The sequence below is a fragment of the Hyalella azteca genome, unplaced genomic scaffold, assembly GCF_000764305.2.
Source record: "Hyalella azteca isolate HAZT.00-mixed unplaced genomic scaffold, Hazt_2.0.2 contig15217, whole genome shotgun sequence".
NCBI lineage: Eukaryota > Metazoa > Arthropoda > Malacostraca > Amphipoda > Hyalellidae > Hyalella > Hyalella azteca.
In genome coordinates, this window is record NW_025945074.1 from 16,630 (window position 1) to 33,702 (window position 17,073).

General features: G+C 36.9%; 2 protein-coding genes across 2 annotated transcripts; one reads left to right on the forward strand and one right to left on the reverse strand.

The window, feature by feature from the left end:
- Window positions 1-626: 626 nt before the first annotated feature.
- LOC108672903 (ribosome biogenesis protein NOP53-like) lies at window positions 627-12,239 on the reverse strand. Its single transcript, XM_018160661.2, has 9 exons — window positions 12,008-12,239; window positions 6,722-6,780; window positions 6,125-6,311; window positions 5,397-5,590; window positions 4,658-4,792; window positions 4,206-4,330; window positions 3,764-3,841; window positions 2,987-3,147; window positions 627-2,300 (listed from the first exon to the last, which is right to left on the reverse strand). The coding sequence occupies exons 1-9, from the start codon at window positions 12,157-12,159 to the stop codon at window positions 1,943-1,945; spliced, it is 1,449 nt and encodes a 482-aa protein (XP_018016150.1). The 5' UTR covers window positions 12,160-12,239; the 3' UTR covers window positions 627-1,942.
- A 3,377-nt stretch (window positions 12,240-15,616) lies between these two features.
- On the forward strand, window positions 15,617-17,030 carry LOC108672901 (putative uncharacterized protein DDB_G0283051; the record flags this gene model as incomplete). The annotated part of the gene is made up of 3 exons (XM_018160659.1): window positions 15,617-15,642; window positions 16,040-16,152; window positions 16,723-17,030. Coding segments are annotated over exons 1-3 (447 nt in total), but the record flags the coding sequence as incomplete, so codon positions are not given.
- Between the last annotated feature and the right edge of the window lie 43 nt (window positions 17,031-17,073).

The window sequence follows — 17,073 nt, forward strand, 5'->3', positions numbered from 1 at the left end:
CGTCGTGTTATTAAGTTTCTTACGTGTGTTCTTCTTGCATAAAGGCTTCATAAAATTATGAACGTTGTTGTAAGGTTACCCTAAAATTAAACGACATTTAAAGTAATAATATATTTCTGAGTATACAATTCTTATATATATAGTAGAAAGAAAGGGCGAAAATTTAAAATGACGTGAAATACTTTGTATTTTATTGTATTTTTTTCGAAATTGAAAATCGAGGTTTGGCTTACTAAATGAAGGAAAAATGATTATTTTTTAGTTTCAATATTCAAGATTCAGGTGCAAATTCAATCTGAGGTCTGTAATGCACACAAGTGTATGAAATCTTTTAAGTTATTGTGTACACAATAGGATTGTAAAGCTAGTACAGAGAGAGCAAAGAGTTTAGGATATGAACTTGTGTAACCACCGGTCACTTGACATTATCTATGCGCTTGAAACTTTTTTTAGACCATGCTAGAAAGAAATTTAACATCTTGGCAATTTTTATAAGGCAAGAAAGAACATAGGAAGGTTTTATGAAAAGTTATTTATAGAGATGCGCATTTGTACTCCAGTTGTATGGACCATTTATATGTCTGCAGGAGTGCTTTTACCTTTTATTGAAAAATTTCAACCCTGGATGAAACAAGCTCTACAATTTTACTGGATCATTGGCTAAAATGCGTCTAAAAGACGTCTAATACCTACGTAAAGTAAATTACATTTAGCAGATCTAGATTTCTGCGGTTTTAGGTAGAAAGTTTGTGTCATAAAATATTAATGCTACTTAATTTTAGTCCTGCTGCCTCTGTTGCTTAAACTATCAATGTGAAATAGCAATAAATGTTAATGCCAATTGCATTCCTCTAGCCTTTGTAGTAAGAGAGATAGAAACCGTTTAAATTTGATGCTAATGATGTCTTCGAAGAACATAGAGATGCAATTGGAGTATACTGAATACATACCAGCTTGCTCGATAAAAAATAGAACAAATCTACCCACCGTTCTAGAGTCTCTTGATGGCCACTTTATTCCTTTGTGATAATTAGTCTAGCAGGAGTTCAAGAACTTCGTATAGGGGCATGAAATTTTGGAAGATGGCAGCCTGAATAAAATTGAATCAACAACATAAGAGAAAGTGTATCCTTGTAAAAAAAACTATTGAAATGAGTACATCGTTATATATTCAACATGAAAGAGATTAAGACTGCTTGGAAGATGGCAGACTAAATAATATTGAATCAACAACATAAGAGAAAGTGTATCCTTGTAAAAAAACTATTGAAATGGGTACATCGTTATATGTATATTCAACATGAAAAAGATTAAGACTGCTTGGAAGATGGCAAACACAATAATATTGAATCAACAACATAAGAGAAAGTGTATCCTTGTAAAAAACTATTGAAATGGGTACATCGTCATATATTCAACATGAAAAAGATTAAGAATGGTTAGAATAACCACATGGATCAAAACGAAGTAATGCACACATCTGCTTCTGAAGAATCTATAAAACTTGCATCGCATTAAGAATTATTGAGGCAGGATATGGATGTACCCAAATTTGGTCTTTTTTTACCACGCAGTTTGAAATTTTTCATAATCTCGCGGCAAAACAGTGGGAGAAGAGACATTTGAATTGCCTTGAAGATATGATACATCTTTCTGAGTAACATTACTACAGTCCGAGAATTCGATACTGCGAGTCACAGAATTCGATGCACAAGTTGTGGACCTGATAACCTGATCATCATTTGCCGTTACTAGCGATTTCTTAGGGATTTTAAAAGACGAATAGAAAGAAGATGACTGTAACGCGGTGGGTTTTGAAGCTGAAGAAGAGGTCGTTTCATGACTGGGAGAAATCGGTCGCGATTTTCGGGATTTATTTGTCGTAATTGGGGCATTAGAAGTCGAACTACTGTAACCCGAAGTCGACAGCGAGAAGATGATTCTACAGGTTGTCAGTTTGCGAATGTTTTGTGGTAGAAGGTGAAGTGACGGTATCAGCCGGGAGGCTCTCATCACTGCAATCAGGGCCAAATAAAGTGTCCGCAATTTCTTGCAAAGTCGGCTTGTATCCTTCTGAACTAAACCTAGAATACTGGGTCTTTTGGAAATCGGCGGCGAGTGAATCATCTTTCATGTCACGTATAAACATCTTCTTTTCATGTTTGAGTACGCGTTTAAACGAGGCAACACTGCGGTCAACATTAAGATTTTTTTTCTCTCCTAATTTAGCTATGAGAGCATTCCTGTAGCTTTCAACTCGTGGGTTGCTCGTGGGCGAGTCCTTCTCTCGGAACCTGGACCTGGGCAAAAATAATGTATTCATCAGATGCAAAATAAAACCTTTATCTAGAAGATATGATTAGAAAACTGGCAGGAGATAAACTAAATGAACAAGGAAAAGACATATTAACCAGGAAAAGAAATAATTGATCGGGAAATAACTAACTGAACAGGGAATGAACTAACTGAACAGGGAATGAACTAACTGAGCAGGGAATGAACTAACTGAACAGGGAATGAACTAACTGAACAGGGAATGAACTAACTGTACAGGGAATGAACTAACTGAAAAGGGAATGAACTAATTGAAAAGGGATCCATCCTACTTCGTGCTTTACATCCAAACCACATAAACTCAAATCTTGTAGTTTCTTCTTTACTATTAGAGGTGATGGAGCTACAACTCATGTCCCAACAGCTCTTAGATTGAACACGTAAATGTTGCTTGATGAGATATCTGCAATAGCTGTACTTTGATGATAAAAGTTTATAATTGTAAGGTTCGTTTTCTTCATTCATAACAGCATAGTACGAAAAACTCACTGAACAAAATATTAAATTAGATCAGGTAAGGCATTTAGCCTTATAAAGGGACCTAAAATGAGTTTGATTTCCAGAAATTAAATTAAGCAGATTCAAGGAACTACACAAGTTAAATTAGAGCCTATGCAGATAGAATCAGCAAAGCCACGGGCCTTGAGCGCACCTAAGGATGGCGTTCTCGCGCTTCTTCTTGTCTTTGAGGCGCTTGGCGAGCCTGATGGCCTCGTGATGGCGGCGGTACTTCAACCGCTGAGCGTGCGTCCGCCTGTCCATCTTACGGGCCTCCGCCGAAACCGAGGCCTCGTCCTCGTCCTCCATGGGTTTCTGTGTATAAAATTATACTGTATAGTATAATAGTTAACTATGGCTTACATTTTTCATCATACATGGCTTGCATGACGAATGATACGATTAAGCACAATGAGTATTGAGACAGTTAAAGATTGAGAACAGAGGCAACAGAACAGACATAAAACGGACAAGAATTGCGGGAGGAAAAGTTAAAGAGAGAAAGAATTGTAGGAGACATGAGAGAGAGAGAGAGAGGGAGGTGAAGGAAAGTGGGGGCAATAGACAAAATTAAGAGAACTAATGGAAGAATGAATCGAAATATTGAGGTAAAAGAAGGGTAATATGTTGATGGATGAATGAACCCTATTAAATTTCCCATAGCGTTTTACTAAATCAATTTGACATTGAAGCTTTTCTTACTTCAGCATTCAAATACAGCATTTACTTCAGCATTTGTATTCAAATTCATCATGTTTTTATAAAATTACATAGATACGACATGGATGAAAAAGATCCCATAATCATCTAGCAAAATCCATGAACAGTAAACAGTTAGCCTTCTTTATCCGTAAATATAAATGCTCAAAACTTTGTACAACTTGTAGGAAATATCAAAAAAACACAGGGGCTGCTAATGCTGAAGCCTCACCTCTTTGCTGGCGGGCGTATTAGCGTGGACGGCCTCCATGTCCCTGATGCTCTCTTTGTTATCCACAATCTCAGCACCCTGCAATAATGCATGAAATACTGGTAATGTAAAGAGGATATAATAACGTCAAATACTTTGCACACGATCCCGTGTACAAAAATTATTTTTTGTTTGAAGGGATATGTAGCAAAGAACATATGTTGCAGTGTTTTGAACACAAAAAAGTAGAACAGATATTATAGTTACCGGTATCTCCCAAGTATTTCTAGCACGTAACACGTGGATGATGCACAATTGAGTCCATACTCCGTCGCTGATGAATTCTTTCTTAAATAATTTTCTATGACAATAGACGGGCTGGTTTACCTAGGGCTTAGTTGCAGGTTCTCATGTAGTTCATGCACTTAAATCATTTCCTATGACAATATAAGGGCTGGTTTACCTTTGGGTAGTCGCAGGTGCGCATGTCGTTTGTATACTTGGCTTGCTTCGAGCGACTCATTTCTGACTTGACAGACTTGGCCACCAACTTCTGGTGACTTACAAGATCAGGGTTGTAGGACAAACCTACGAGGATAAAATGAATCAAAGTTACGCCAACACCCTAGAAAGTTCAAAGATCAGAACTCAAGGATAAACCAAAAGAAAATAATTAATTTTTATTGTATTTTTGTCCTAACAGTTCCAATAAGTTCAAAGACTTGACTCTACAATGAAATTATAGTGCCTTAATAGCTGATAACTTAGATACTGCAAATCATATCTTAAGAAATTAAAAATGGTATTGCATTCCTTTAAATCACTCTTAAAAAGACTGCAAAGAGCGTTTTAATAGCTAAAATGTAAAACGATCACGAGGGTAAATATATATATCACTCAAGTGAAGTAACGCACCAGGATGAGGCAGAGGCACGGCAGGGATGTTTTTGCCTTTAATCTTGGAGGATCTGTTATTGATGGGCTGCTGGCCTAGACTGAGCTTCATGTGGGTGATGGCCTCAGCGGACAGCTCGTCTTCTCTTGAGGGAACTGCGTGGAAGAGTTGCTCATTATTGCACAATCACAGAACAACGAACAAAAAATCCTCAAAAAAATATATATATAAAAAGAAATACAACGCTAAACTGGAGTCAAGGCATGACACTAAAAATCGGCTTCTATAGATAAATGAGACAGTGAATGGCATCCGTAATTAATCATAGGCAAATTAGGTTCTATTTATTAATAAGTAATGCAGTGGGTGATATCTATAGCTTTATTGGTAAATTGAGTTCTATTTATGAATGAGAGATGCCATGGATGACATCTATAACATAATAGGCAAATTAGGTGTTATTTATGAATAAGAAATGCAGCGAGTGATGGATTTAATTGGGTAATATCCATGATTAACTGCTGTAATACCAAGCCAGTGGCTCTCAAGAAATTTATTATCATATGATATTACCTACACAAGATAAGCAAGTAGATCAGTGAACCAGCTGCTCCAAATAAATATCACAGTCTAGAACAAAAATACGCTTGTCTCTTTTCAAAGTAAAAAAATACTAGTTATTAGTTTCAAAGTGAAAATAATGAAACTAAACTAACTCACACAAGCCAGGAAAAGGAGAAAAAAAGAGGGGGAACAAACCTGGTGCTTCTGACCACAAATTTTTGTCAAATGAAAGTTTCTGTTTTGATTTGATTATTTTCCTGAATGATTTGGTAGGTGTGAAGCTATTAGCAGCCTTGACAAGAGCTTTGTGCGCCGTCCGCTGGTTCTTGCTGTGACGAGTCTTCTGCTGCACCTGGTGCAAGAATGCGTCCTTCTCTCGGAACCTGGACCTGGGCAAAAATAATGTATTAATCAGATGCAAAATAAAACCTTTATCTAGAAGATATGATTAGAAAACTGGCAGGAGATAAGCTAAATGAACAAGGAAAAGACATATTAACCAGGAAAAGAAATAATTGATCGGGAAATAACTAACTGAACAGGGAATGAACTAATTGAACAGGGAATGAACTAACTGAACAGGGAATGAACTTACTGAACAGGGAATGAACTAATTGAACAGGGAATGAACTAACTGAACAGGGAATGAACTAACTGAACAGGGAATGAACTAACTGAACAAGGAATGAACTAACTGAACAGGGAATGAACTAACTGAACAGGGGATGAACTAACTGAACCGGGAATGAACTAACTGAACAGGGGATGAACTAACCAAACAGGGAAAGAACCTCAATGGAGATTAACAATAGTGACAGAGACAGAGACTGCTTAGTCTGCCTTGTAAAGTTGGAAACAAGCATAGAGAATATTGCTCTTAAAAAAATTACATTATCTCTCAAATAATAATTAAAATTACTTACTGTGTAAAAGGACCTTTACTGCCAGGTAGGCCAGCCTGAAGTTGTAGTTCAGGAATGAGCTTGTCAGACTTGGGCCGGTCTGTAGCCTTGAGACCAGTCTTACTATCAACCGTGTATTCCAGCCGCAGAGTTGGCAGCTTTTTCTTAGCAGTTTGGTCATCTTCAGGTTGATTTTCTTTGGTAGAATCTGTGGGCAACCACACACTTATTAAACACAAGACATTAAGCATGAAGATATTCCATCATCAGTTAATGAATACCTATTGTAAATAGCAAGAGATTGGAAAACATTGATTAGACAAATGCAATATGGATCTAACTAATTTCTACAATGCTTGGCTTCTTTGAGAATCATAATAAGCTTGGCCACTCAAGTATTGTGATAATCTCTGCCACTAAAGTACTATGATAATTTTGGCCACTCAAGTAATACAATTAATTTTGAAATTTCACTGTAATGAAAGCTCTGCCATTCAAGTAATGCAATTAGTTTTGAAACTTCACTATAATGATAAGCTCTGCCATTCAATTAATGCAATTTAGAAATTTCAGTATAATGATAAGCTTTGCCACTCAATGACATGGCAGCAACATTACCAGCAGCTCCATCTTCAGTGTCCAGGTACATGAAGTTGGATGTGACTTCTCCCAAGCCACTATTGAAGAAAAATGAAACTCTCATGAATATATACATAGATAATTATTGGTAACTCATCCATCATACATATAAACAAAATGATTACATTTTCTGTTTACAGAATTACATATGTGAGTGCAAAGCGAGACACAGCCCAAGAAACAAGTAGCCATTCATCCCAAACTTTCTTCGTATGTGTGAGAATTTAAACTCAAGAAAATTCTTTGATTTTTTTAATAATAATAATAGCGGTTTCAGCGTTTATTAGGCCGTAGGCCTGTCGCCGATTCTTAACATCGCAGAACATTCACAGCATTTTGCGGTCTCGAACTCGCAACACACTGCTACAATTCTGCTGTGCTTAACCGCCCGGCCTCCTTGCCGATTCTGACCAGAAACTGGCGCACAGAGCTGGGATCGAACCCGCGCCTCTCTGCTCCAATCTTGGTACTCTGAACTGTAACCACTGGGCCACCCTGCCTTGATTTGATTGATTGAAGATACAAAATATATAAGAAAATTTTTTTTACATATATTTGAGTTGGTCACTCATCCCTCCAAGGCTTCCTTTGGTTGCTCAAATGTTAAGGCCATCTGTTTAAACATTGTTCCTTTGCATTGGTACATATAATCTTGAAGCAGTTACAGAGGTTATGCACTCTCCAACCACTCGCTGGAAGCGACTCACTGCCCGTACAAATATGGGAGCTCCACTTCGCCAGCACCAGGAACAAATCCCGCTCTTGTGGTACAAAAACATATCCTGATTGTAAGCAAAATGAACTGACTTATTCATGTACTCTTTAGAGAACAAATTTATTGGGAGAGTAACAGGTTTAATTCTGTTCAAAAGATACCGGGACAATATCCTGATCATAAGCAAAGCAAGCAAACTTGAAATTCACTCATTACTCCAGGACTTGAATTCACTCCATGAGTCCATTAAATTCACTCTTGAGTTGAGCAACCATAAGCTTAATTTTTTGGATCTCACATTGCCAGAAGAGGAGCTCTCTTAGTAGTGCAAGGCCCGGCATATTCATATAGATAAGGAGGTGACCGAGTTGGATAATTTCCTTCTAGGTTTTAATGTGAGTGCAAAGCAAGGCACAGCCCAAGAAACAAGTAACCACTCATCCCAAGCTTTCTCTGTATGTGTTAGCAATTTAAACCCAAGAAAACAATTCTTTGATTTTTGAGATTGAAGATACAAAATATATAAGAAAAAACAATTTCCTTATATATTTTGATTCTTCAGTCACAAAAATAAAAGAATTGTTTTCTTGAGTTTAAATTGCTCACACATACAGAGTAATTTTGGGATGAACAGCTACTTGTTTCTTGGGCTGTGCCTTGCTTTGCACTCACACTGGGACTTCAAACCATGAAGTGAGGAAGGCTCTAAGCCTCTAAATAAACACTGGAATTATATAAATGATGACCCCAAACTCAGACCTATCATCCCATCACCACCGACCATTGCTCTCAGAAGAAATAAAAACCTGAAAGAATTCCTAGTCAAGTCTAGGCTGGAAAAAACAAACTCAGAAAATGGACATCCTAATATACTAATAGGTTTCCTGTAAAGAAAGATATCATTAAATAAGATCCAAGAGCCTGATGAGAAAAACAAAATAGCGCTATTAATAAAACAACTTAAAAGAGCCTATCAATATTTTTAAATGGCGCTATCGCTCTTAAAGGATTGTTAAGCTTTTTTTAAATAATTATTATTAAATCCAACTAAAGAAAAGAGCTCTAAAAATTTAAATATATAAAAAATATATCTTAATAAAACCTAGAAGGAAATTATCCAGCTCAGTCACCTCCTTATCTATATGAATATGCCGGGCCTTGCACTACTAAGAGAGCTCCTCTTCTGGCAATGTGAGATCCAAAAAATTAAGCTTATGGTTGCTCAACTCAAGAGTGAATTTAATGGACTCATGGAGTGAATTCAAGTCCTGGAGTAATGAGTGAATTTCAAGTTTGCTTGCTTTGCTTATGATCAGGATATTGTCCCGGTATCTCTTGAACAGAATTAAACCTGTTACTCTCCCAATAAATTTGTTCCCTAAAGAGTACATGAATAAGTCAGTTCATTTTGCTTACAATCAGGATATGTTTTTGTACCACAAGAGCGGGATTTGTTCCTGGTGCTGGCGAAGTGGAGCTCCCATATTTGTACGGGCAGTGAGTCGCTTCCAGCGAGTGGTTGGAGAGTGCATAACCTCTGTAACTGCTTCAAGATTATATGTACCAATGCAAAGGAACAATGTTTAAACAGATGGCCTTAACATTTGAGCAACCAAAGGAAGCCTTGGAGGGATGAGTGACCAACTCAAATATATGTAAAAAACAATTTTCTTATATATTTTGTATCTTCAATCAATCAAATCAAAGAATTGTTTTCTTGGGTTTAAATTGCTCACATATACAGAGTGTGCTGGGATAAATCCCAGCATAAGCATTATTATTAGTTTTAATATTTTTTAGTATCTGCATACACAGACAGGCGCATTCTGGGTTATTAAAAATTTTTGGCGGTTAGAAAGGCATCGATGGGTCCCCTGTTACCGGGATAAACAGCGATGTGACACCTAGATAGAGTATATAGTCAGATGGGGTAAGACAGGACCGAAATCACTAACAAGCCTGTAGCATCCATACCATGAATAACTAAAAAACCCTAAACCTATCACAAGGTGTAGTTATGCAATATATAATAGTAAGTAATTTTATCGCGACTTATCCTCTTCACGTTCTTAAAGTGTCGTCGTAGAACATTGTCTGTAATGTGACTCAGCAAACTTGTTTCTACCAAATATTAATTTGATAGAATCCTCCTGGCGAGTAGCTTAACTTGTCCTATGCATTATTACTTAGCATATATACAGGTTTTTTTATAAGAGTTCTGGTGTTCAAAACTCTCAGATAACAAAGTTTCTCTCAGATAACATGAATATGAGTTAGTCACTTTCTGATAACTTTGCATCATTTTCATGTTTAATTTTACCTGATTTATCAGTAATATGAGCAGGGATGTTCAAGCATTGTTTACTGTTTCATGATTTTCTATCTCATAATGCACAGCCTGAAAACTATGTTGTGTCATTGAATCCAGAAACTCTCATAAATGATCTTGATATGTCATATCCTAGCAGTTTTGCCCCATTTATAACTTGTGTTTGTTTTTTCTGAGACTGATTTTCTAGCTTACTGCAATATTAAAGTGATTGTGCAAATTAATCAAATTGTCTATGATTTATGAATCAATTCCTATTCTTAATTGTCTGGGGGAACATAACCAGGCAGTTTGTACTGTATAACCCTGAACGGAACTTTTCCTTGACAAAATATTTTCATGTTGCCACCTACATAGAAATCTGAATCATCTTAAATTGTCTTGAATTGCCCAGTTGTTGCTGACTAACGTTCAGAGGAATTACAATTAAAACTAATATAAGTTCTGCCATCTTATGCTACTCTGTTTTGCAGAGCACGTCATGTGAAGATGGACTGAATATAAGTACAGTAAGACTAACAACCTGTATTTCATTAACTGACCCATCTGCGGCCTCTTGGCAACGAGGCCAAGACACAGAGAAAGTTGTTTCTTAGGCTGTGCCTCGCTTTGCACTCATGCTTTACACTCAAAAAAGCTTTGCACTCACAATGGATGCCAATGGTAACTCATCCATCATACATATATACAGAATTATTACATTTTGTGTTTACAGAATTACATATAAAAAGAATTATTACACTTTCCCTTCACAGAATTAAATACAAACAGAATTATTACATCTTCTGTTTATAGAATTACATATATAGTCAAATGGGGTAAGACAGGATCGCAGGCTTCATGGGGTAAGAAAGGACCAGCCCATGGCATGCATTCTAATTGCACTGAATTTAATTTGATAAAAGAATATGTTAGAGCAATCATTGCCTGTCATTTCAGTGTTTGTTTCAACTCTCTTCTGCAAATAATGAATTTCTGGCTAATTTTTAAAGAAAACCTATGTAAAGAAGGGTCACAAAATAGTTAACCCTGTTTGGGAAATAAGCTCTGTCTATTGACAAAAAATATTTTGGCCAAGTTTGTGGATGTAGGCAGGTAACCTTAAGTAATAGGCACCTTTTTAGACATACTAGGCATTCCTACCTGCTACCATCACTGCCTGACATCAATTCTAAAATGGGGTAAAAAAGGACCAGACATGGGGTAAGATGGGACCACTAAATGATCCTGTTTTACCCCCACAAGCTTTCCTATCTTACCCCACAAATGGTCCTGTCTTACCCCACAAATGGTCCTCTATTACCCTACAGTTTATCAAAAATAGTTTTTAAATGAATTTATTATTGTGTAGTACATGGAGTATTTTGGTCAAAATTTTTATCTTTTGCTCAAACTTCATTATAACTTGTTAGCTTTATTAATTAAAGAAATTTAGTGCACTATTTTAAATGGCATCAAAGGGATATAGAAAATAGGGATGTCTCTTCCCATTAGTGAGCTGCAGAACTATGTGCAAGATTGGCTGAGGGAAAAATCATTGTGTGAAACATGAAAAATAATTATGATCACAACTCTGAGAGAGGGCATGAGCTATGTTTGAAGAAGTGCACCACAAATGCAGTTAGCAAGAAAACACATGACATCTGACACTTAAGTTATTATCCACTGGTTATGGTTTTATTACCAATTTGATAAATTTTCAGACAATGACACTAATGGAATACACATGAAGCATTTAGCAGTGCTCTACAATGAACCAAAGCCAACCCACTATTACTATGCTTAACAAAGTTTTCTCATTACAAAAACTCCAATGTGACTGACATTAGAGTTGACTTCCCGCAACACAAAACAGTAACAAGTGGTTGTTTAATCAAATAATGTGTTTCTAGATGGATAATATTGAATATCAGATTTGTACTTTTATTAAAAACCTTGTAACGGAAGAATTGCCAGTTGGTCCTGTCTTACCCCATGCCTGGTCCCATCTTACCCCAGTGGGGTAAGATGGGACCAGCTCACTTTTTTTAATCTGTACAGGAAACTATGTTAGATGCAAAACGTCTGAGTTGTAGCTTAGAAGCCCATTGCAAAAATACACCTTGTGATAGGTTTAGGGTTTTTAGTTATTCTTGGTATAGATGCTACAGGCTTGTTAGTGATTTTGGTCCTGTCTTACCCCATCTGACTATATATATAAACAGAAACCCTAGTAACTCACCCAAGTCTCTCTTCTTCCTGCTGTTCCAGTGCAGCTTCTATACCAGTCACATCTATATGTTTCCTCCATTTCTTTTTCCCATTTTTACTTTTGTTCAGCTTTTTCTTCTTAGATGATACTTGTTCTACTAAATTCAGAGTGGTGGATGTCATTGTGGATATGGTTTTTCACTTTTACAGTAACATACAACAAGGTGAAAGCCGGAAAGGATAATCATTCATAAACTTAAGCCTGAAAAGAAATTTATACCATCAAACAAGGTAATTAGGGGCAGGTGGGGTAAATCAGGAAAGTCCACCATGCATGAAAATTCAATTTTAAAAAAATTGAAAAAATAATTTTGTCAGCTAATTAGATGAGAAATTCATTGTACATCTGTAAGATTGGAGATACTGGATTCTTTGGAAGTGTTGTCTTTAAAAAGTAGTTTTTAAACGTATATTTTAATACAAAGTTTACATACCTATTTTTTGTTACTGGTTGACGCTTATAAATAAATAGCTGGGAAGTATGGAAAAATCCATATCGCCATCTCATTTGCGAGTGGAGTAAAGTCTATCCTAATTAGTGAAGAAACGCTTAGGGAAGAGCTGAGCCTGTTCGAAGCCTCTCGAGTCTCGGCTTTCAATCAGGGCCTTAAGGTACACAAAATTTGCTGATTTTGACATAGAAAGCTTACTATTTAGATGGTAAAAAAACATCTTGATTGCTCTTTTATGCATCTATTATAACACATACCTACAAATGAAGCACAAGCAATCAAGATGAACAAAATTTAAGCACATTTAATATTAGTATTTTATGGCAAGATATTTCCAGACCATTCATTATGCTTGGATTGCAGTCAGAGTCTGAGAAAGCATTAAGTCAGGGTGCAAACCGATATTGAGAAAAAAAATCAGTATGATTTTCCAGGACTCGTAGCTATTAGTCGTATAGGACAGGTTTAGCATGAGAGTAACCGTGCAGCTCCGTGCTGCCCTTGCATATTCTATCATCTCCTAAAGTTGATAACTAGGCTAGCATACGTGTAAATGCATAGAGCAGGCAGACACAGACTCAGAGGAACAAAAATTATATAAATCTGAAAATCATTAAAAGGAAAGGCAGCACAAATTTATCAGCAGCGTGAGCATTTTGCTTCAGCATATCCAAAAAGTAAGGTCCCAAGCTAAAAGTGGTGATATGCTGATACCTAGGTATATCTTCCCTTGGTTTTGCTAAATGAAAACTCGCTAGCTATTGAACTGTCAGGGAACATGCAGCAGAATAAAACACTTATGCCAATGTTGAATGTTGCTTGTAAAAGAAAAGTGAGATGTGAGTTGTGACCATTTGAATCAATTACAGTGGACAGCCCCACCAAATTTCAGACGTCAGAACATCTTTTGTTACAAAGCTGGTCAGTTTGCCATTGGAGTTGGTTTTGGCAGTGGATAGGTACACGCCTGCTGCTCTGCATCTCTACAATATAATCACAGTGGCAGACTGGCAGTAGACATTGCAGTGCTGATGCGTGCTGACTCACTGCTGACTTGTGCAACGGACTATTCCCTGATACACTTTTGATGCAAGAAACTGCAGTTGCATTGTTGTCAGGCTGTCAGCAAACCACAAATCAGAAACGCGTAACTGCGCTTTGCTTTTCGCTTCACTGTGTTGCTTAGCTAACTTGGTGTGTTTGCTGCCTTTTGCATGGCTTTTCAAAGCTGCTTCCCCAGTTCTACCATATTTGACACATCGAAGTCTTTCGATCACAATGTACATATCGCCATACCTTCATGCTTGGGATGGCTAGCAAGCCAGTCACGATAAGATTCCATTTTTAACCACAATTCATGAAATTTACTTTCCAAATTCTACGCATGGCGATGTAGAAATTGCACGCTTAATTAAGAGGGAAGGCTGCCACTGCACATCAAATAGTTTCGAATACAACTGAGCCCGCCAGCCCGGTGACCGAGCTCACGTGATTGGTCCTCCAAGGCTCCAATCGCATGACCGACGGTCACGTGATTGGAGTACCAATCAGAACTCAGGAAACAAGAGTGGCACCGTCTCTCTTGGCGCCAATCAGAACGCAGGAAACAAGATACTGCAGAAACCGTTTAACGCTAATTGCGTAGCGTTTAGTTTAGTAATTTTAGTTTAGTAATTTTTCATTCAAGTTTAGTAATTGCGTTGCCCTTAGTTTCTAATAACCACCGTAAAAAATAACCACGAATCCCACAGCCTTGTCTGTCGAGAACTCGAGATACTCTTCAACTTATATCTATTCTTGGTGTGGGATCAGGCACAGGCACACGTGATACACCGGGCAGAATTGAATTCCAATTTTGACGGTTCATATACTATTATTTTGATCCACCAAGACCAATTTTTCGATACAACGTGATTTGAGGCAAAAAAATTAACTTCTTGACACAAAGAATTAAAACACGTACGCTAACTTGTTCAGTCTCTATAACGTAATCGCTTGGAAGTTGCATGCCTGCACCTTTCACTCAACAATTAAAATTAAACTTATAAAAATCGCCCGAACAGCAGCGCGCCTACTTTCGAATAGAACCTGCAGGCTGCAAGTCCCGTAACGGTTCTCGAGCTCGATCGCCGATGTTGCCAGAAGTCGCGTGGGAAGGTTTTTAGCTTACTCTTATTAATGAAGTACAGAATATTATTATTTATTATTACCGGGGCATTGTAGAATCATCGGAACATTTTATAGGTATGGACTGGCCATGATTAACTGGGTTACGATGATGATTATTTTATCTTAGTTATTTGTGATAGCTATCGCCAAGGTTCACGAGCATCGTCATATTTACGATATTAACTATGCGAACCGATTTGACACTTCAGCGAACTCGCCTGCGAGCTCGAATGCAAAACCTAACTTCTTTTTCAACTGTGGCACGCATAACTCGTTCAATTATGAACGGATTTTATTCAAATTTGAAATATAAGTAGATAATATCAGTATTGTGCGGGGGGAATTTTTTCGCACTTATATTCCAAATTTGAATAAAATCCGTTCATAATTGAAGGAGTTATGCGTGCCACAGTTGAAAATGAAGTTAGGTTTTGCATTCGAGCTCGCAGGCGAGTTCGCAGGCGAGTTCGCTGAAGTGTCGAATCGGTCTCATAATTCCTTCAATACTTAACGGATCTGCATGAATTTTGGAATGTGAGTATTAATTATCGAAACGCTGCCGCAGGAATTATTACAGATTTCTACATGAATTATTTTTTAATTAAAACCAATAAACGTATTTTTTAAGCAACTGGGCCACTCATAATTCCTGCAATACTTAACGGATCTGTGTGAATTTTGGAATCTGAGTATTAATTATCGATACGCTGTAATTATTATCGATACGCTGTAATAATTATCGATAAATAATTAATAATCTAGCCATAATTTGGCTTTCGTGTAAAAATTTATACCATTTAAATTAAATATCATAGACATTATTTCGGTATTGAATATAATGCCTTTATATACTGGGGAAGAGAATATATGAAAATGAAAATAATTAAAATTAATTAATTACAATAAAAAATTTTGCCAACTGCATCCCGCTCATACTCAAGTTTTTCAACCATAACATCATGTCCTACGTCTGCACTAAAAACACGTGAGCAAAATCTTGTTATTAAAATCACACAGTAAATCCTATATACGTTGTAGAATCGCCCTTTTGGACTTCCCGTTGATTTAAAAGAAGGCCATCTTAACTTAAAATATATTTAGGACTTATTAATATTTTTAATTACTTTTTTACTTAGAAATTATTTAACAGTTGTTAACCAAGCTTTTGTGATTTCAACAAAGCACATAATAATTATTATATACTTTATAGAATCGCTCTGCTGGACTTCCCGTTGATTTAAAAGCAGGCCATCTTAACTTAAAATATATTTAGGAATTTTTAATATTTTAAATTACTTTTTTATTTAGAAATTATTTACCAGTTGTAGACCAAGCTTGTATAATTCAAATAAAGCACATAATAATTATTATATACTTTATAGAATCGCTCTGCTGGACTTCCCGTCTTGCGTGATCGGTGAAGGCGCAGACCTCAGCAGCGACGCTCTCCTGGCCTGCATCGGGGCCGCTGCTGGGGGCGCTCTAGACGCTCAGGGTCTGAGCTATTAATTATTATAATTAATTATTAATTGTTTAGACTCTGTACAACCTCAGGGTCAGAGCTCTTAATTAATATAATATAATTATTAATTGTTTCGAGTTAGTACAACCTCAGGGTCAGAGCTATTAATTAATACAATATAATTATTAATTGTTTCTACTTAGTACAACTGATGTACTGATCAATGCTGTCATATATGTGTTGAAAATTGAATGAGTGATTTTCAGTTATGCTCTTCCCTGCTATCCATTGAAACTAAATTTTTTTGACTCAAACAAATGATTATTGAATTTAAATTTCCGTGACTTGAATTCAGAGTACAGATTACCTGCTGTATACACTCTGAGTAATGATCGGGTCATTGTCTAGTAGCGATGCTGTTTTTATCCCTATGCGAGTCATCCTGACCCAGTTTTTTCCAGCAAAAAGTAGGTATCAGTGCTAAGTCCTAAGTGCAGCAAATGTGCCATTATTTTAACGATGTTAGTTTTTTTGTGTAACTGTAAGTGCAGACGGTTTCCATTATTAGTTTTACGATATTACCTATTAATTTTTTTCGTGCAGATGGGAAATCTTTTGACGCCGGCAGCAGCAACTTATTAAGCATAGATGCCCACTCACTATCCTCACCCTCTCCATCACCATCTACAAGCAACAATAACAATAATAATAATAACAATAACAACAACGGTAACAACAGTTCAACAGCTGGTATCAACAACGCCGAGACGAGTGCTGCGTGTTGCTGGCGAAATATGTTCTCTTGTATCAACTTGTTGCGCGTGTTGAACAAGCTGTGCAAGTGGAAGCATTCCCGCATCATGATGCTGGTCGTCTTTAAAAGCGCCCCCATCCTTAAACGTACTCTCATGGTGAGTGAGAAGATGGTGAACATGTATGGTGAACACTCAAACG